Consider the following 20,857-nt stretch of genomic DNA (forward strand, 5'->3'; position numbering starts at 1 on the left):
TCTATAATATGTAAATAGATATACAGTGATCCCTCGATTTTCGTGGCTTCAAACTTCGCGAAACGCTATACCACGGTTTTTCAAAAAATATTAATTAAAAAATACTCCACGGTTTTTTTGCTATACCACGGTTTTTCCCACCCGATGATGTCATACGTCATCACCAAGAGTCACTTCTCTGTCTCTTTCTCTTTCTTTCCTGTCATTCTCTGCTTCAATCATTTTCTCATTTCTCTTTTTTTCTCCCCTTTTTTCTATAATTTCTCTCTCTCTTCCTTCCACTCTTCTCTCTCTCTCTTTCTTCCTCTCTCTCACTCTCTTCCTTCCTTTCTCATCTTTCTTTCTCTCTCTCTTTCTCTATCTTGCTTCTTCCTCTCTCACACTCTCTTCCTCCCTCTCTCATCTCTTTCTTTCTTTCCTTCTCTCTCTTTCTCTATCTCTCCCCCTCTTGCTCTCGAGCGGCGAGCGAGCGGCTGGGCGAACGGCGGGTGGCCGGGCGAACGGCGGGCGAGCGGCGGGCGAGCGGCGGGCGAGCGGCCGGGTGAACGGCGAGCGAGCGGCCGGGCGAACGGCGGGCAGGTGGGCGGGCGAACGGGCGAGCGGTGAGCAAGCGGCCAGGCGAACGGCGGGTGGCCGGGCGAACGGCGGGCGGGCAGGCGAACAGCGGGCAGGTGCTGGGGGGGCGGGGGCAGCCGACATTCAAAGCAATCTTTGTCGGCTTCTGCACTTTCGTCGCTCCCTGCCCTAATTTCAAGCCCGGCTCCTTGTGCTGCCTTGAAAAAGGGTGCGTGGGGGTAGTTTTTGGCTGTCCATAGCCAAAAATGGTGTTTTTACTTCCGCGCCGCTATATCGCGGAAAATCGATTTTCGCGGGAGGTCTTGGAACGTAACCCCCGCGAAAATCGAGGCATCACTGTATTGCTCTTGGGTCAAGTGGACTATACAAGAAACACCCCCGATTTGGTGGTGGGGAATGTGTGAGTGTCTGGGCGGTGGGCACATTTCACTATGCACTGTTTTATGTTGTGTGTAATATAAATTTGTTAAAAATTAATAAAAAAACAAAACAAAACAAAAAGAACACTTTACGCTTACAGTGTAACTGGCTGAGAAGTGATGAATATTTTCTGAAAAACACAGGATTGTCGCTTTTTTTTTGGTACAATTATGTTTTTCTAACCTCTGTACCACACATAACATCTGTAGAATTATAGCACTACAACTATAGACTGTTTTAGTTCATTCAAAGAGGTAAAAGTATAGCATTTAGCTGCCATGCATTGCGTAATTTGAGGTGCCACATGCCAGGAATAGAAAATGTATTTTGAAAAATGGTTAACAGATTTTTACATCTAGGCAGCTGCAGCTAAAATGATAAAAAAGGGAAAAATGAAAGAGTCATTGAGCATAATTAGTGGTTGTCAAGTTTCAATTTGCTTAAATTATGTTCACAAAAATAGTAGGATGTTATGATTTCTACTTGCAGCTGGGCACCCTTACTGTGGAAGTGTACTCCTGCCATTCATCAAAACTATTAATATCCTTTAGAAGCCTGCTGCGGTTTATTGAATATTTTTGTAATGAGTGTAGCTTAACATGATGGATTTTTCAGCATTTCCTCAAAAATCTAGTTAGGTTTTATTTCCCCACTAAAACAAGCAGAATGGGGTAGAAAAAGCAACACTTCCAGATGGGGAGGTGTACAGTTTCCAGGACGGGATCCAATTTTAAAACAAATAGTGTCAATTCCTACCCCGGGAAAGAAGAAATCCATCAAAATATGACTGTTTAAATAGCTGCTTAATATTATTTAGCATGGGTCAGCAGTGGGTTGCTCCCAGCTTGGGCTAGTTCTAAGAACCAGTAGCGCCGACAGCAGGAGGCTCCACCCATCCACCCAGGATGCTTCTGTAGCATACAAATCTAATAAATTATTATTATTACAGTGTTCCTTTGATTTTCGCGGGTTCGAACTTCGCGAATAGTCTATACCATGGTTTTTCAAAAAATATTAATTAAAAAATACTTTGCGGGGTTTTTTCTATACCACGGCCATAGTTCCCTCTAAGCTGAGTAGTGAGCAATCGCTCACTTAAAAATCATCATCAACTCAGAGTTTTCCAAACCTGCCCAGAAGCCGAGAGGGAAAGAGTGAGAGGGAAGGAGAGAGAGAGGAAGAGAGGAAGAGAAAAAAGAGAGGAAGGAAAAGAGAAAGAGAAAGAATGGGAGTAAGGAAGAGAGAAAGAAAATCAAAATCTAGTTTGAAACTAGTTCAACTATTTAAGTGGCATTTTGATATTGATAGAGTTGCCCTATTATGAGCTCACTGTTATAGACACACGGTACAGTATTTTATTTTGAAATTCTCTGAGGCAAAACAGGGTGGGTTTTTTGTTTGTTTGTTTGTTTATTTATTTATTATTTCTGTGCTGCCCAGTCCCGAAGGGACTGCCGCTCAGACACTATACTTTTCTGCCCCCCCCAAAAAAAATTAGAGGGAACACTGACCATGGCTTTTCCCGCCCGATGACGTCATATGTCATCGCCAAACTAATAATTTTTGCAAATAAATAACAAAAAATAATAATAATTGTTAATAAATAATTATGTTTATAAATATCAGGATCACTAAGTGTCTTATTCAATGGTGAGTACCAGTAATAATGGTGAGTAAATGGTTGTTAAGGGAATGGGAAATGGTAATTTAGGGGTTTAAAGTCTTAAGGGAAGGCTTGTGATACTGTCCATAGCCAAAAATGGTGTATTTACTTCCGCATCTCTACTTCGCGGAAATTCGACTTTCGCAGGTGGTCTCGGAACGCATCCCCCGCGAAAACCGAGGGAACACTGTATTCTCAATTATTATTATTATCTGTGAGTGTGCGCGCAAACCAGTAGTAAAGGGTTTTAGAACCCACTACTGGCATGTGTCCTATGTATTATAACAATATCATCACACAATCACACTTGGCCAATAAAAATTCTATTCTATTCTATTCTATTCTAAAATGTATACCATAATGGACATGGCTAGTCCCTGTTCTTCCGACGTGTCTCAACCACCCCGTAATTACAGGGTAATTAGTCCACGAAGACACACACCACATGATAAAAGGAAAACCCAAAAGTTAAATGCAGTCGCCCAATAACTGGGAAATTGAGTCCAATTCTAAAGTCCAGAGAGTCCACACACACAATCCTGAACAGCAAAAACCACAATCTTGACGAAACAATGAATGAGATAAACTGCCATGAGGCTAAAACACCAAGCTGCACTTTTATCTGTAGCACTAATTACAGCAGCCCCACCTGAAATGAATGAGACTCAGACAGGAGTGCAAAGATGGTTCCGTTTATTCAGCTCTCTCGAAAGTGACTTCAGCAAGGAACGCATCTGAGCTGTCAGTGTCAGAACAGCCCTTTTTATACGTTTAAGGCTCGCGCCTAAAAGAAACGGCCGTGCGTCTTAGCCAATCAGACGCGGCCAAGGTTTATTCATAGTTTAAACAGTATTTACAAGGTATTTTCTTTTACAGAGTTTTACATTGGTTATATACAGACTTAACACCCCTCCCTCATTAGTTCAGCCAAACTGTCAATCAGTGAGCCAAGTGACGTAGTCCTCCAATCGATTGGGCCGGCGTGACGTGCGCTCAGACCTGCGCAGATCATTACCGGCTGGTATGTCTATGGTGGAGGTTGGCTCGTCGTTGTCTCCTGTCCGCGGCTGGGCCCAAGTTGGGGCTCTGGCCTGCGGAGACAAGTATGCTGATGGCGCACCGTGCCCAGAAGAGGAGGAAGGCTCGGCGTCGCTGGAGGAAGCATCAGGTCGTGGTAAGTCTTTTTGTAATTCCAAAAGTTCGAGTTGCGAATTAATGTCTGCTTGGGGGGAAGAATTTCCGTTAACGGCCGGCTCTTCATTTGGTGTTATGCGCCCCCTTAAATGATCGATGTGCCGCCTCCATGTGCGGCCATCTTCCAATTGTACCACATAAGATTTTGGGGCTGTTTGTTGCAATATTTTTCCTTTCAGCCAACTCAACCCCCCGTCAAAATTTCTAGCAAAAACCAGTTGCCCTAGGTACATATTTCTTTCAGGTGCTGTACATGTTTCATTATTTACATTTTGAGTACAATAACGAGGGTGCAACCTGTCCAGGGGGGACCTTATTTTTCGACCCATTAAAATTTCTGCTGGGCTTTTGTTTGTGATGGAATTTGGGGTGATATGCTGCATTAATAAAAATTGATCTAATTTGTGTTGTATTTCCCCTGGGCCTGCCCTGCGCAAGGCTTCTTTGGCCACACGTACATAACGTTCTGCAAGGCCATTAACCCATGGCGAGTAAGGGGATGTGAGTGCGTGTCTGACCCCTAAGTTGCTTAAAAAGCACTCGAATTGTCTGGCAGTTAATTGTGGCCCGTTATCTGAAACTAGGATGTCTGGGCACCCATGTGTGGCAAACAAATGGTATAATGCTTTAATGGTGGCACAAGTAGTAATGTTTTGCATAGCAATGATTTCCACCCATCTGGAGAACGCGTCTACCACAATTAAAAAGTTTTGGGTTCCAATAGGCCCTGCGAAGTCAATATGAATGCGGGACCATGGCCCCGTGGGTCTTTCCCATTCCAGAGGTGTTGTTTTCGGGGGATTGGGCCGTGACTCCTGGCAAGGGTCACAGTTTGCTACCCATTGTTCAATGTCCCTATCTAACCCTGGCCACCACAAATAGCCCCTGGCCAACCCTTTCATTCTGACAATGCCTGGGTGGCCTGCATGCAACATACTTAGTACCTTCTGTTTTAAGGTATTGGGAATGACCACCCTGTCACCCCATAACACGCATCCCTTCAAGTAGGATAATTCCAACCTTTTAGATTTAAATTCTGACAGCCCAGTTTCCTCAGAGTCTCCCAACCAACCTTTTTGAATACAATTGATTAATTTTAACAATAGTAAATCCTTCTTAGTGTGCTCAGCCACCTCTTTGGCAGTGGTCAGGCAGTTTTCCTCAAGGTCAATTAGTAAGACATCCTCTGTGGGGGTTGGATCTGAGACTAACTCGGGCATGGGGCATCTACTTAACCCGTCAGCATGATTTATTGATTTTCCCCCCTTGTGTGTTAGATGGTATTGGTATCCTGACAGGAAAAGGGCCCATCTTATTAATCTAGGGGACATGAAGGGAGGAGTTGGTTTATTGGCAGCTAGAAGACCAAGCAGGGGTTTGTGATCTGTTATTAGTTCAAAACTCCTCCCACAGAGATAATAATGGAATTTCTTAACGCTAGAGACTAGGGCTAATGCCTCTTTGTCTAATTGGCTGTAGTTTCTCTCTGTCATGGACAATGTTTTAGAAAAGAAGGCGATGGGGGCCTCTGTCTTGTTTGGCATTATGTGAGCTAATACCCCGCCAACCCCATACGCCGAAGCGTCGCACGTGAGCCTTATTGGCAAAGTTGAGCTATATTGAACCACTACGCTTTTAGAGGTCAATAACTGTTTTATTTTATGAAAAGCTTCGCGCTCCATTGTGCCCCAGGTCCAGGGAACTCCCTTCTGCAGCAGTCGGTGTAGTGGTTCTGCTGCTGTTGCCTTCTGTTTAAGGAAGACAGAATAAAAATTAAGGAGGCCCAGAAATGCTTGGAGTTCTGTCTTATTATTTGGCTCGGGTGCTTTGGTTATGGCCTCTAGTTTGTCTGCTGTGGGGTGTATTCCCTCACTGTCTATTCTATAGCCCAGAAATTCTATGCTACTTGCTCCCCATACGCACTTGTCTGGTTTTACTTTTAACCCCTTAGCTTGCAGTCTAGCCAATACTTCTCTGATGCGCATGTTTAATTCTGCTTGGTTTTTTCCTGATATAAATATATCGTCAAAATATGGGGAGGTTCCTTTTATACCTGCCAATAATCGTTCCATGAAACTTTGGAAAATACCTGGGGCGGTACTGACCCCGAATTGCAGGCGGGTGCACCTAAAAGCACCCCTATGGGTCACTATGGTCTGGGCCAGGGATGTGGCCTCATCGACCGGAAGCTGTTGGTATGCCTGTGCCAGGTCGATTTTCGAAAATACTCTCCCTTCCCCCAAAGAATGAAGCAATTGTTGGACCACTGGGATCGGGTATGGATGGTGTTGAAGGGCCTTATTGATAGTGGCTTTGTAGTCTGCACAGACCCTTAAGGAGCCATCAGGTTTAACTGGAGTGACAATGGGGGTTTCCCATGGCGCTTGTTCTACAGGGACTAAGATGCCCTGGGCAATCAATTTGTCCAATTGGATGTCTAGTTTAGGCAATAGTGGTAGGGGTACCCTACGAGGCTTAAGTCTGACTGGGGGTACCTTGGGATCTAGAGAGAAGGAGATAGGGGCCCCATTATAGGTGCCCAAAGTAGGGCTGAAAACCTCAGGAAATTCTTGGATAAAGTTAGGAATATCAGGTTCAGCATTTACATGTCAAAGACCCAGTATTTCAATTCCCAAAGGAGACATCCATGTTAACCCCAGGAGGGAGTGTTTGGCTCCCTCAACCACAATCAGAGGAAGAAAATATTCACAATTTTTAAATTTCACAGGCACATCTACTTTCCCCAAAACAGGTATGACATTACCTTGAAAATCCCTTATTATTAAAGTTGAGTTAACAAAATCAGTTTTAAGAAAATTTGGCATATACATTTTGAATTTGTCCCAAGGCATAATAGAATGCTTAGAGCCTGTATCTAATTCTAGGTTACAAGGTTTGTTATTTAAAAGTAGTGAGATGATAATCTTGTTCCCTCCTTTAGCAGTTGCGCAATTTACGTAAGTTTGTGCTTTACCTCGTGCGTAGTCACGGTTAGCGGTAGAGTCGTTTCTGCGATTGAAGCCTCTGGAAAATTTGTTGTCTCGCGGTTGTTGTGCCTGGTTGTTGAAACGTTGTTGGCGGGGTGTAGAGAAGGACTCCTCTGGAAGGGGCGCTCTGCAAGCCTCGGCGATGTGCCCGCGTCGATTGCAGCGGCGGCAAATGGCGTCCCTGAAGGGGCAACGCTGTCGTGGGTGATTTCCTCGGCAACCGGGGCATGGGTTGGAGGGGCGTTGGTATCTGGGTTGTCTGGCTTGCTCGGAAGGCAGCAGGAGACAGGTGTCGTCGTCCGTGGCAGCTGGGCTGAGGTCATCTGTGGTTTCGGCGCGGGAAACAGCAACGGAGATTTTGGAGACGGTGTCTTTCTTTTCGTGTTCCTTGAGTTCTTTGGCGGCCGCGTCAGCTACTTCGGCTGTTTGAGCCAGCTTGATGACTGAATGAAGCGTTGGGTCGTCCTCTGTTAGGATTTTGTTCCGGACGGTCGCATTCTTCATCCCAAAGATCAGAGCGTCTGTGAGGCGAGCTTCTGGGCTGTCAAATTTGCACTTTGACAGCACCGTGCGAAGTCTCGTGGCGAATTGATTGATTGTCTCAGACTCACGCTGGGTCATCCTGGAAAATTGATGTCTGTAGACTACGGCAGGCTTCGTTGGTTTGAAGTGGTTTGCCAGTCTTGCTTGGAGGTCGTCCCACGGAACGGATTTAGCTGGAAGCGGGTCGGTAAGCGTTTGGACGAGGTCAAAAATCTCAGTCCCGCAATAGTTCAAGAAGATCGCCCGCTTCCTGTCGTCTTCAGCTTCTCCCATTCCTGCCGCTTCTAGGAAGATTTCAAATTTCACCATGTAGGCATCCCAAGACGACTTCTCGGGGTCGAAGTAGTCGGGAGCCCGGCCGATCTGGAGGTGATTCATGCTTGACTCGTGGATTCTTCGTTCTCTCGTCGCCAGTGAAATGAATGAGACTCAGACAGGAGTGCAAAGATGGTTCCGTTTATTCAGCTCTCTCGAAAGTGACTTCAGCAAGGAACGCATCTGAGCTGTCAGTGTCAGAACAGCCCTTTTTATACGTTTAAGGCTCGCGCCTAAAAGAAACGGCCGTGCGTCTTAGCCAATCAGACGCGGCCAAGGTTTATTCATAGTTTAAACAGTATTTACAAGGTATTTTCTTTTACAGAGTTTTACATTGGTTATATACAGACTTAACACCACCCAACCACAGGTGGCCTCATTTTCTCTTGTAATAATCCTTCAGTTGTTGTCTCATATGCATCACTCTACGCATGCGTGGATGTGTCATTAATTCTTGTCCAGAATCCAGGGATGATACAGATGACTGATCTCCTCCTGGGCTGTCTGCCAAACTCCCCTCTTCCCTGTCACTCACGCTTCCTTGGTCAGAGGAGACAGATTCTACTGGGAGCAAAACAGGCCTGCAGCATGTGGATGTCTCCCCCACATCCACCTCCACATTCCTTGGGGCAGGAGCTGGGCCAGAGCTAACCACAACAGTCCCCAAACACCATTTCCTAGGAAGACCAACTGGTAAGACAGAAAATGCGTAAACGCTTACAAAACTGGGGGTGGTTTGTAGATTGCCAGTATGATAGGTATTTCAAAATTTATTTAAAGAGCTGTATAGAGTGATGATAGCTATATCACGTTTACACCGCTTCACAGTGCTTTATAGACCTCTCTAAGCAGTTTACAAGTGACCAAATTTCCCTCAACAATCTGGGTCCTTGTTTTACTGACCTCGGAAGGCTGGAAGGCTGAGTCAACCTTAAGCCAGTCAGGATCAAACTCCTGGCTGTAGGCAGAGTTAGCCTGTAATACTGTATTCTAACCACTGTGCCACCCTGGGTCCTTGATGGGGGATTATAGCATAATGATATGTTCTACAACAGTGATGACGAACCTTTTTTTCCTCAGGTGCCGAAAGCGTGTGTGCGTGTGCTATCGCGCATGGGTGACTGCCCACATATATAATTCAATGCCTGGGGATGGCAAAAATGGCCTCCCCTGACCCCCCCCCCCCGGAGGCCCTCTGGAGGCCTAAAACAGTCCATTTCCCAACCTCTAGTGGACCTGGTAGGCCCATTTTCGCCCAACACAGGCTCCAGAGGCAAAAACGCCCTTCCCCATCCCCTCGGAGACTCTCCAAAAGCTGAAAATGCCATCCCAGAACTCCGGGTGAGCCAAAAATCAGCTGTCTGGCACACACATGCACATTGGAGCTGAGCTAGGGTAATGGCTTGCATGCCAGCAGATATGGCTCCGCATGCCACCTGTGGCACCCATGCCCTAGGTTCGCCATCACTGTTCCATAACATAATGACATTTCACTGAGAAGCCTATTTTCCAAGGCAGCCAGTGTGAGGAGGTTGTTGTGAATAGTAAGCCTGCTTTCACAAACCTGAAGCTGGATTGACATTTCTTGTTGCCAGATAGACTTAGACCAGGAGTCCCCAAACTTTTTACACAGGGGGCCAGTTCATTGTCCCTCGAACTGTTGTAGGGCTGGACTATTAAAAAAAAACTATGAACAAATCCCTATGCACACTGCACATACCTTATTTTAAAGTAAAAAACAAAATGGGAACATACTATTTAGAGGGGGGGAAAGAAATCTGAAATTCATATATGTTTATGTTTTGTTTTTAATTTTCTTTTGTTAACATCTGATTGGCTATACAAGGTTTTCTTGGTTTATAGAAAAATGTATAAAGAAAGAAGGAAGCACTTTGGCATAATGATTAATAAGTTAGAAATATAATTGGTGTTGTACTTTTTGATGGAACATTAAGGAGAGAATTTAATTAAAAGAAAAGTATGTACCTGTGCTCCTGTCGCTCACCCGCGGGCCGGATAAATGGCCTCAGCGGGCCGCATGCGGCCCACGGGCCGTAGTTTGGGGACAGCTGACTTAGACATTCCTAGTCTATATTCACTCATTTCACACAAGGGATCTAAATCTGTACATGGAAAGTCAAAGATGCTTTTTCAAAAGGCTACTGGACTGTTTTTTTCCCACGAGGAAGAAGAAGAAAACTTTTTTGCTTCTCATCCCAGAAGCTTCATCAGTTGGATAGGTACTGGCAATTTTGTTTCCTCCTCCTCAAAGAAAAACAGTCCAGTTGCCCTTTGAAAAAGGGCCTTTAAGATGACTATGACATGGATGACTGAGATTCTCCACAGATTTTCTGTACGTAGAAAATTGAATGGCCTGAGTCACACATATACAAAAACAGGTTACCTAAGGCCCTTTTGGAGAAAAGGAGAAGGAAACTTTGTGCTGAAGTGAGAGAGTGGGAGCTAAGATTCTCCTTTTATCTTAGATTAAAATTGGAATTTGTAGTGGAAGGAATTTAACCATGTAATAAATTGCTACACAAATAATTTTTGTTCTAAGAGTATTCTATTTTGTTTTTTTAGAAGAACTGGATAATGTTTGCTAAGAGTGGCATTAAATTTAATTACCTTTCCTCTAAGTTTGTGCCTCTGGTGACCATTGTTTCTACCAATGTAGATCTTGTATACTGTACGTACTATATTTTATTCATTCATTTACTAATATTTTTATGCCCTCTGCTCTATATTGGCACCTCATGTATATTGCATATTGGCACCTCAGGGTTATTTGTAAACAGGATCAAATCACCATCACCCTGAGGTCTTCTTGGGATTTTTTTGTGCATTTTCTTGTTTAACTTTCTTCTAAGAAGTCTGTGATTTTTGAGCCCTATATTTATTAATTTATTAATTTGTTTGTTTGATACTCAGGGCAGCTTACAACAATATAAAAACGCAATATAGAATATATATTGATAGATAGATATATAGAATATATATACAACAATATAAAAACGCAATATAATGCAATAATTGAAGAAGTCAATGTTATACTAAAAACATTAAAATAATAAAAACAATAGCATCCCATTTTAACCCCACAACAATCCAATCAACCAAAACATACATACCTATCCTATCAACACAATTCAGCCATGACAGAGAGCAGCCCCCAGGCCTGTCGGCAAAGCCAGGTGTTCACAGCCTTTCAGAAGGCCAGTAGGGTGGGAGCAATACGGACATCAGGGGGGAGTTGGTTCCATAGAGCAGGGGCAGCCACAGAGAAGGCCCTCCCCTGTAGCCCCACCAACATGTATTGCTTAGTCGATGGGTCCTGGAGTTATAGTTTATTATTAGATTTGTATGCCGCCCCTCTCCGAAGATTCAGGGCGAAAACCAACCCTGTGAGATCTCGTGTGAGAGAATGTTGATCGAATGGGAATGACTGTTTTTTATGGTTTGGGGTTTTTTTTATATTTTTTATATTTTATATTTAATTAATTGGATTTAGGATGTTATGCATTGTTTTATTATATGTTGTGAGTCGCCTGGAGTCCTCAGAGAGGGGTGGCATAAAAGTCCAATAAATAAATAAATAATAAATAAAATCTTATTGGTCTTATTTTGTCTACACTGATCGTTTTGTAGGAAAGACACTACGGAACATATTTTCTATATATTTTTTTCTTTTTATTCACCAGTAAGACAGGTTATTTGACTCCTGTGTCTTTCACATGCAAAGTTAAGGTAATGGCAGATAGTGTCATCTTCCTCAAAAATGGACAACTTCCAAAACATCACAACCTAAGAGAAGACAGAGCTGTGGTGAAGAGACCCGAAGGTTTCAAGGAGAGGAACCTCCAATCTTTCATTGTGTGGGATCAGCCACAATGCTAGAGTCAGTAAGTAGACAAGAAGAATCACAGGGAACGTTAACTAGTTGTGTTAAATATGCGCTGAGGTAAATGTAAATAGTTGAAATGGTTGGTGCGTTCTGATTGGCTAAGAGTTTGACAGTAGGATTTTAGCGGGAGTAATAAAGTATAAAAGGAGCACACTGGCACTGTTTATTTCTTACTTGAAGTCACTTACAAAAAGCGCTGTCCTGTCCTTACAAATAAAAAGAGCTTAAAGAACCGGCTCTCTCAGTATTTTTCAAGTTGTCTTTACTGCCTGGAGATTCTGAGTCATCCAGGCCATGGGTGTCCTAAAGGTGCTTTTATCCCAAGGCAACTGCACTTTGTTTTCCTTGAAGAGATTTTGCTTCTCATCCAAGGAATAGTACCTTTACCATTTTACAATGCAATGGCATCATTCTCTAAATGCAATGTACAAGCAAGTAAATAAAGCACACTGTCCTCCAGGTAAAGAATGAGGAAACATTCAGAAAGAAATACCAAAATGCATCTGCTTACAATCATAGTTCCCTCTAAGCTGAGCAGTGAGCAATCGCTCACTTAAAAATCATCATCAACTCAGAGTTTTCCAAACCTGCCCAGAAGCCGAGAGGGAAAGAGTGAGAAGGAAGGAGAGAGAGAGGAAGAGAGGAAGAGAGAGAAAGAGATAGAAAAAAGAGAGGAAGGAAAAGAGAAAGAAAAAGAATGGGAGTAAGGAAGAGAGAAAGAAAATCAAAATCTAGTTTGAAACTAGCTCAACTATTTAAGTGGCATTTTGATATTGATAGAGTTGCCCTATTATGAGCTCACTGTTATAGACACACAGTACAGTATTTTATTTTGAAATTCTCTGAGGCAAAACAGGGTGGGTTTTTTATTTGTTTGTTTGTTTGTTTGTTTGTTTGTTTATTTATTATTTCTGTGCCGCCCAGTCCTAAAGGGACTGCCGCTCAGACACTATACTTTTCCGCGCCCCCCCCAAAAAAAAAATTAGAGGGAACACTGCTTACAATAAAGCATTAAAGAATATTGAATTCATATAACACCTCCCAAAAACCTAAAAGGAAAATTAACCAAGAAAATCCTGGGCACATCTATTGCTCACTGTAGAACCCAGATGCTCAAAAAAATGTTGAATACAATTTCTTTATATTTAAAGGTTGCCCATCCTCTGCAATAACCAGCAATGGACATAGCTTCAGCCTTCTGTCGAAATGAAATGCAGGCAAGCAAATAAACCTGATTTCCCACAATCAAGGAATAATCTGGAAATTATAGTGATCCTTCCAAATCTGTGCCCAGAGTAAATGATTCAAGAATCACGGGGTGCTCACCCAAATCTGCAGTTTTATCCTCTTGTCATTCCGGTAAACAGTCTTCACTTTGAAGTCAATTCCCACTGTACTGACAAAGGCAGGGGTGAAAGTGTCATCAGCGTATCTGAAGAGGAAGGAAGTCTTGCCCACACTACTGTTGCCAATGATCAGGAGCTTGAACATATAATCAAAGTTCTGGTCTGAAACATCCTTGGGTCCATATCTGGCATCTGTTACCGAAGCCATCTAAAGAAAACAAAAACATCATAGATTACTGCAACACGCTCTGCTTACAGCTACCCTTGAAGAACATTCGGAGACTTCAATTAATCCAGTTGTACAAGCCATATCAGTCCAGCACTCTACGACCTACACTGGTTGCCACTTGGTCGTCGAACGCAATTCAAGGTGTTGGTTACTACCTATAAAGCACTGCATGGCATTGGACCAGATTATTTATGAGAACGTCTTCTGCCTCACACATTCCCGCATCCGGTTAGGTCACACAGAGTAAACCTTCTCCAGGTCCTGTCGGCCAAACAATGTTGACTGGTTGGACCACGGGGAAGGGCCTTCTCTGTAGTGGCTCCAGCTCTCTGGAATCAACTCTGCTCAGAGATTCGTACCGCCTTCACTCTCCTTGCCTTTTGAAAGGCATTGAAAACCCATCTATTCCCTCAGGCCTGGGGCTGTGAGAGATTGCTCTCGCTCTGCCCAATAGTGTGAATGATGGACATTTAATTTTGTTATACAGGCGCAGCAGGTAGAGTGCTGTACTGCAGGCCACTGAAGCTGACTGTAGATCTGAAGGTCAGCGGTTCTAATCTCATCACCGGCTCAAGGTTGACTCAACCTTCCATCCTTCTAAGGTGGGTAAAATGAGGACCCGGATTGTGGGGGCAATATGCTGGCTCTGTTAAAAAGTGCTATTGCTAACATGTTGTAAGCCGCCCTGAGTCTAAGGAGAAGGGCGGCATAAAAATTGAATAAATAAATAAATAAATATTTTTATTGTTAGATTGAATTTTACTCTTTTAAGCTGCCCTGAGTCCACAAGGAGAAGGGTGGCTTACAAATCAATTATTCAATCAATCAATCAAACAAACAAACTTTTATTTCAGCTTAGACTTATTGATCAAGAACATATGTAATGCAGGTTCTAGTTTCAAAGGGAAAGGTGAAAGATTCTTTGGAGTCAATCTTGACTCTTGCTGTGACTGCATATTTTTTTCTTTATCATTAGGTTCAGAAATGTTCAAACATGTTTCCCAGTGAAAAAAGATGGAGTCAATCTTGACTCTTGCTGTGACTGCATATTTTTTCTTTATCATTAGGTTCAGAAATGTTCAAACATGTTTCCCAGTGAAAAAAGCTTTCAAAAAGACCAAATTCAAGTACCTAAAAAAAATCATTTTTGTCCGGGTCGTATACGACCCGAAACAGACTCAACGTGATTTTTTTCTTTGCCCAGAAAAAAGTTAGCCCCCACCCCCAGAAATATTTTTATGATGATCAGCAATGTTAAATTGAGTAAATGAATGCCTAAGATATTAAAAATATTTCGGATTTGGAGCCTAAAAAAATATAAAGTGAAAATGGTTGCAAGCAGCCGGGGGGGGGGGGAGGCCTTATTTCTTATTTTTAAAAACCAATAAGCATCATTTCTTTCAGTTCATTTATATTTTTCTTATGTTCAGAAATGTTCAAACTACCAATCCCACACCAACTTTAGTAAAATTGGACACATTTTGCAAGCTAAACTATATATAAATTGAAAAGAAACTTCACAAATAAATGGGGGGGGGTCTGCCTTTTATAATCAAAGTAAAGCAATATGCACAATTTTTTTCAGTTCAATTTTCATATCATTGTGTGCAGAAATGTTCAGACTACTTTCCAAGTGAAAAGAGTTTTCAAATTGACCAAACATAAGCACTTCAAATGAAGAATTTTCGGTCCGGGTCAGGGTGACCCGGGAACAGTACAAGTGTGACTTTTTTTTTTCAGGAAGAAAGAAACCCCCCCACCCCCCAAAAAAAATTCTCATAGAGAGAACCCCTGAAATGATGAAAAGTCATGAAATTTTAAGTTTCAGATATGCAGGGAAAAATTTTTACAGGGTCTCAAACTTTGATTTCGGGTCTCACAAACCCGAACAGCACAGCAGGGAGATTCCTTTACATCGGCAGAACCTTAATTTAGGCTGAGGCCTCACTGGTTTCACCAAGTCTAATTATAAAAATGCCTATATTTGGATCTAACCCTCCTAATGTGCAACAATACATATTAAAAAATCTAAATTACTTTAAAGAGAATTATACAAAATTACTAAAAATATTAGAAAACCCCATATACAGTCATACACATTGATCCAACTCAATCATTCATAATATCATCCAGAGACAATCTCAACACTCATGCCCCCCCCATGCCTGCTGGCAGAGGTGGGTCTTCAAAGCTTTACGAAAGACCAGGAGGGAGGGGGCGGTAGGTATCTCTGGGGGGAGTTTGCTTCAGAGGGCCGGGGCCACCACAGAGAAGACTCTTCCCCTAGGCCCTACCAGTCAACATTGTCTGGCCGGCGGGACCCGGAGAAGGCTGACTCTGTGGGACCTAACTGGCTGCTGGGATGCATGAGGCAGAAGACAGTAGCAAAGACGGTCCCATGTAGGGCTTTGTAAGTCATAACCAGCTGTATTTCCCGTCACTAGGATGACTTATGAATTGTTAACATATTTCAAAGATGATTAATCCTGCCTTCGTTAGGTGTGTTAGGTGTGTATATGAACTGAGCTGAATTTATTATTAAAATTAAGTAATTGGCAAACATTTTACAAGGGGAAAAATAGACAAAAAACAGCTGAGTCGATGCCAAGATTAAACGGGGCCACCTGGCTTCCAGATTGTGCTAATTGCTGTAGTGTTTATTGAACAACAATGAAAGTGATAGATGCCTACTTGGGTGTTAACTCTAAGTGTGACATATATGCCACTGCCATAGTGACCCCATTATCCTATTAATGTTTCTAGTTTTCAGATACTCTTTTCTCTTAGGCAGAAAGATATACGACGGTGAGATGGCAATGTGGAAGACCATTGTATTTCAAGGATATCTTGATTTCTCCTTCGTATTAGGAACATTCTAGAAGTTTAGAGTACATTCTGAGCCAACATGCTTGTTTTTCATTCTTGCTTGATGAATAAGGGAAGGAGTCTTCGGAGAGGGGCAGCATACATAGAAACATAGAAATTATTATTATTATTATTATTATTATATTTATTATTATTATTATTATTATTATTATTATTATTATTATTATTTGTGGTTAGCTCTGGCCCAGCTCCTGCCCCAAGGACTGTGGATGTGGGGGAGACATCCACATGCTGCAGGCCTGTTTTGCCCCCGGTGGAATGCTCCTCTGACCAAGAAGACATGAGTGACAGGGAGGAGGAGAGTGGGGCAGACAGCTCAGAAGGAGATCAATTATCTAGCTCCTCCTTGGATTCAGAACAAGAGTTAATGATACAGCCACGCATGCGGAGAGCGATGCATAGGCAACAACAACTGAGAGATTATTATCAAAGAAAATGAGGCCACCTGTGGTTGGGTGGGGCTGTGGTAATTAGTGAGGCTGCTATAAAGAGCAGCCTGTGGGTTTGGCCATTGTGGAGGATTATCTGATCCTTGTGTTTCGTGACTGCTTTACTGACTTTGACCTTTTGTGTGCTGATTTTTCCCCGCTTTGAAACTAAACCAGAGCAAAGTGTGTTTCACTTTGTGAAAGAAGAAGGATTGTGAATTGCCTCACAGCTGCAAGCTAAGTATCACAGAACTGATAAGGGACTTGTACAAATTACCAGTTTGTTTGGAGACAAGTGCTCTTTGCTATACCAAAAGAGGGCTTAGTTTAAGTGAATTTTCATTATAAAGAACATTGTTTTGAATTTTCAAACGTGTGTGTGTCTGAAATTTGTACCTGTGAATTTTTGGGAGGAGTGTACCAGAGAGCCCGACAGAACGATTATTACAGTGATCCCCCGGTTATTGCGTCCCCGACCATTGCGAACAGGGTAATTTGCGATTTTTCAACCCAGAGGTCAAAACACCATCTACGCATGCGTGCCCTTTTTTCTATGGGCACGCATGCGTAGATGGCGCCCGGCAGATCAGCTGCTGGGCGGCTTCCCTGGGTCTTCCCCCTCTTGCTGGCATCAGCGAGGAGTTTCCCCACCACCCACGCAAACTCCTCGCTGCCGCTCGCCCGCCCTTCACCCGCCCACGCCGTTCGCTCCCCCTCTTGCTGGCGGGAGGGCGAGAAGCCCTCCCCAGCACCCGCTCGCCCGCCCTTCGCCGCTCGCCTGCCCTTCGCCCTGGCCCGGAGCAGCCGACAGAGGTAGACAGATGATCCATCGCCGCTTCTTCCCAGCGGAGAAATTCCAGCCCCCACCTGGTCCCGCCCGATCCTCCTCCCTGAGGCAGCTCGCCCTCCCATGGCCGCTTCCTCCACCCTCCATCGCAAGCCCTCGCCACCGCAGCCAACGCGCACTGCGATCTTCAAGCCCGGCTCCTTTCGGCCCAGCATCTTGGGCCAAGCAGCTGCCTTCTGTGACTGAGCCTGGCTCGCCCGGAAGATCGTAGCGCGCGTTGGCTGCAGCGGCGAGGGAAGCCAAGCCGGCAGCAATGTCGCCGCCGCTGCAGCCAACGCGCGCTACGATCTTCCGGGTGAGCCAGGCTCAGCGGATCAAGCCCGGCTCCTCTCGGCCCAGCATCCCGGGCCAAGCGGCTGCCTTCCGTCACTGAGCCTGGCTCGCCCGGAAGATCGTAGCGCGCGTTGGCTGCAGCGGCGAGGGAAGCCAAGCCGGCAGCAATGTCGCCGCCGCTGCAGCCAACGCACGCTACGATCTTCCGGGCGAGCCAGGCTCAGCGGATCAAGCCCGGCTCCTCTCGGCCCAGCATCCCGGGCCAAGCGGCTGCCTTCCGTCACTGAGCCTGGCTCGCCCGGAAGATCGTAGCGCGCGTTGGCTGCAGTGGCGAGGGAAACCAAGCCGGCAGCAATGTCGCCGCCGCTGCAGCCAACGCGCGCTACGATCTTCTGGGCGAGCCAGGCTCAGTGACGGAAGGCAGCCGCTTGGCCCGGGATGCTGGGCCGAGAGGAGCCGGGCTTGATCCGCTGAGCCTGGCCGGCTTCGCTTCCCTCACCGGCGCAGGCAACACGCGCTGCCATCTTCCGGGCCAGCCAGGCTCAGCGGATCAAGCCCGGCTCCTCTCGGCCCAGCATCCCGGGCCAAGCGGCTGCCTTCCGTCACTGAGCCTGGCTCGCCCGGAAGTGACGGAAGGCAGCCGCTTGGCCCGGGATGCTGGTCCGAGAGGAGCCGGGCTTGATCCGCTGAGCCTGGCTCGCCCGGAAGATCGTAGCGCGCGTTGCCTGCGCCAGGGCGAACTTCTGCGCTTGGCTTGAGGGCTCAGTTGGGAAGGCGCGCGGGTGTTTTAAAACGTCCCCGCCGACATGGGGGGCTCGCTAGCACCCCCCCGAACCCCCAACCCGGGTTTGGGGGGGTGCTAGCGAGCCCCCCATGTCGGCGGGGACGTTTTAAAACATCCGCGCCGCCCCCAATCTTCGGCTCCTCGCTAGCGCTGCGGAAGTAAAAACACCATCTGCACATGCGCAGATGGTGTTTTTACTTCCGCAGCGCTACTTCGCGAAAACCCGCTCGTTGCGGGGGGTCCTGGAACGGAACCCTCGCAACGAGCGGGGGATCACTGTATTATTATTATTATTATTATTATTATTATTATTATTATTATTATTATTATTATTATTGTGGGGTGGGATCTTCACACAGCTGTAGATTGTTTAGGTCAGGAGTCTGCAACTTTGGCACCTTTATGGCTTATGGACTTCAACTTCCAGAATTCAACTCTGGGAGTTGAATCCACAAAGTTGCCAAAGTTGCAGATCCATGGTTTAGATTATCACTAGTTTATCAGCAATGTTCCCAGAATCAACAACGACATTACCTCCATGATCAATGATGAGACTGCAGGATTTGACCTTGACTGGACAGTGCATAACTCTTGATTTTGTTTTTCTTGCCTAAATGTAGAACCTTACTTTTTCCACCATTGAATTAGATAGTGTTCAATGTTCAAGCTTGTCAAGATCCTCCAGAAGACAGCTCAAAATACAGAAAAATCTTGACAAACTTAAACATTGGGCAGTATCTAACAAAATGAAATTCAATTGTGAAAAAAGTCAACACAGTCCTAGGCTGCATTAACAGAGGGATAGAATCAAGGTCACGTGAAGTGTTAATACCACTTTATAAGGCCTTGGCAAGGCCACACGTTGAATACTGCATTCAATTTTGGCCGCCACGATGTAAAAAGGATGTTGAGATTCTAGAATGAGTGAAGAGAAGAGCAACAAAGATGATTAGGGGGCTGGGGGCTAAAATATATGAAGAACGGTTGAAGGAATTGGGTATGTGTAGTTTAATGAAAAGAAGGACCAGGAGAGACATGATAGCAGTATTCCAATATCTCAGGGGTTGCCACAAAGAAGAGTGAGTCAACCTATTCTCCAAGAAGCAGTGGTTGGAAACTAAACAAGGAGAGAAGTAAGAAATTTCCTGACAATTAGAACAATTAATCAGTAGAATAGCTTGCCTCCAGAAGTTGTGAATGCTCCAACACTAGAAGTTTTTAAGAAGATGTTGGATAACCATTTGTCTGAAATAGTGTAGGATTTTCTGCCTAAGCAGGGGGTTGGACTAGAAGACCTCCAAGGTCCCTTCCAACTCTGTTGTTGTTGTTTGTTTGTTTGTTTGTTTGTTTGTTTGTTTATTTATTAGATTTGTATGCCGCCCCTCTCCGTAGACTCGGGGCGGCTAACAACAATAATAAGACAATATAAACAAATCTAATATTTAAGTTTAAGTTAAATTAAGAAACCCTAATTTGAGAAACCAATCATACATACAGACATACCAAGCATAAATATTATAAGCGGAAGGGAATATCTCAATTCCCCCATGCCTGACTACAGAGGTAGGTTTTAAGGAGCTTATGAAAGGTAAGGAGGGTGGGGGCAACTCTGATTTCTGGGGGGAGTTGGTTCCAGAGGGTTGGGGCTGCCACAGAGAAGGCTCTTCCCCTGGGTCCCACCAGATGGCATTGTTTAGTCGACGGGACCCGGAGAAGGCCAACTCTGTGGGACCTAACTGGTCACTGAGATTTGTGCGGCAGAAGGCGGTCCCGGGGATATGTTGTTATCATTGTTGTAGTTGTTATTGTCATTATTATACTTGTTTGAGAGTATGCACTATCCAGTCAAGGTCAGATCCTGTAGTCTCATTATCATGGAAGTAGGGTTGTGACATTTGTTGCCAGACCTTAATAACATCATTTGAACTTTGGCACAGGTTTGAGTATTCATCGTACTGCAGATCCTGGCCTTTGAAATTTTTTCATTGGAACTCCCAACAGCTGTTGAGAGCATCTTGCTTGGTATGTTATGACTTTATGTTTCTGTTTATACCAGCCTGCTAAAGTTGAATTCTCTTTACCTAGTTGTGTGTTGATTGCTTCTGCCATTGCCTGACACTTGACAAAAAAGATATTTTCTCATTTAATACTCCCCCTCCCCAATTTGTCACCTTCAAAATTTGAGAGTGAAAAATCCCATAAAAGTGACTTAGATGAAACCCATTTGATAATTTTTCTTATGAGTAAAAGAAACAGTTCCCCTGTAAAGTGGGGCATTCTATTAACTACTCAATTTAATCCCGGCATTTGTGTCCTTAATTGTTCCTTGTATATTTCCCCATTGAGAAATTCACTACATCTGATAACAGTGTGTCTTCTCCTTTACTGTGTGACTTGTTGAGATGTGCAACTTTACCAATTGATTAAATAAATAAAAATAAATGTCAGTTTCACTACAAGAG

General features: G+C 44.3%; 1 protein-coding gene across 2 annotated transcripts in view; it reads right to left on the reverse strand.

The window, feature by feature from the left end:
• The window catches only part of RAB3B (RAB3B, member RAS oncogene family), an 85,548-nt gene that overhangs the window by 49,428 nt on the left and 15,263 nt on the right, over nucleotides 1-20,857 (reverse strand). For both annotated transcript variants that reach the window (XM_070745865.1, XM_070745864.1), the window contains exon 2: nucleotides 12,929-13,156. In XM_070745865.1, coding sequence (XP_070601966.1) covers nucleotides 12,929-13,156 — 228 coding nt within the window. The remainder of the gene's footprint in view (nucleotides 1-12,928; nucleotides 13,157-20,857) is intronic.

Source organism: Erythrolamprus reginae, chromosome 3 (assembly GCF_031021105.1).
Source record: "Erythrolamprus reginae isolate rEryReg1 chromosome 3, rEryReg1.hap1, whole genome shotgun sequence".
In the NCBI taxonomy this organism is placed as follows: Eukaryota; Metazoa; Chordata; class Lepidosauria; order Squamata; family Dipsadidae; genus Erythrolamprus; species Erythrolamprus reginae.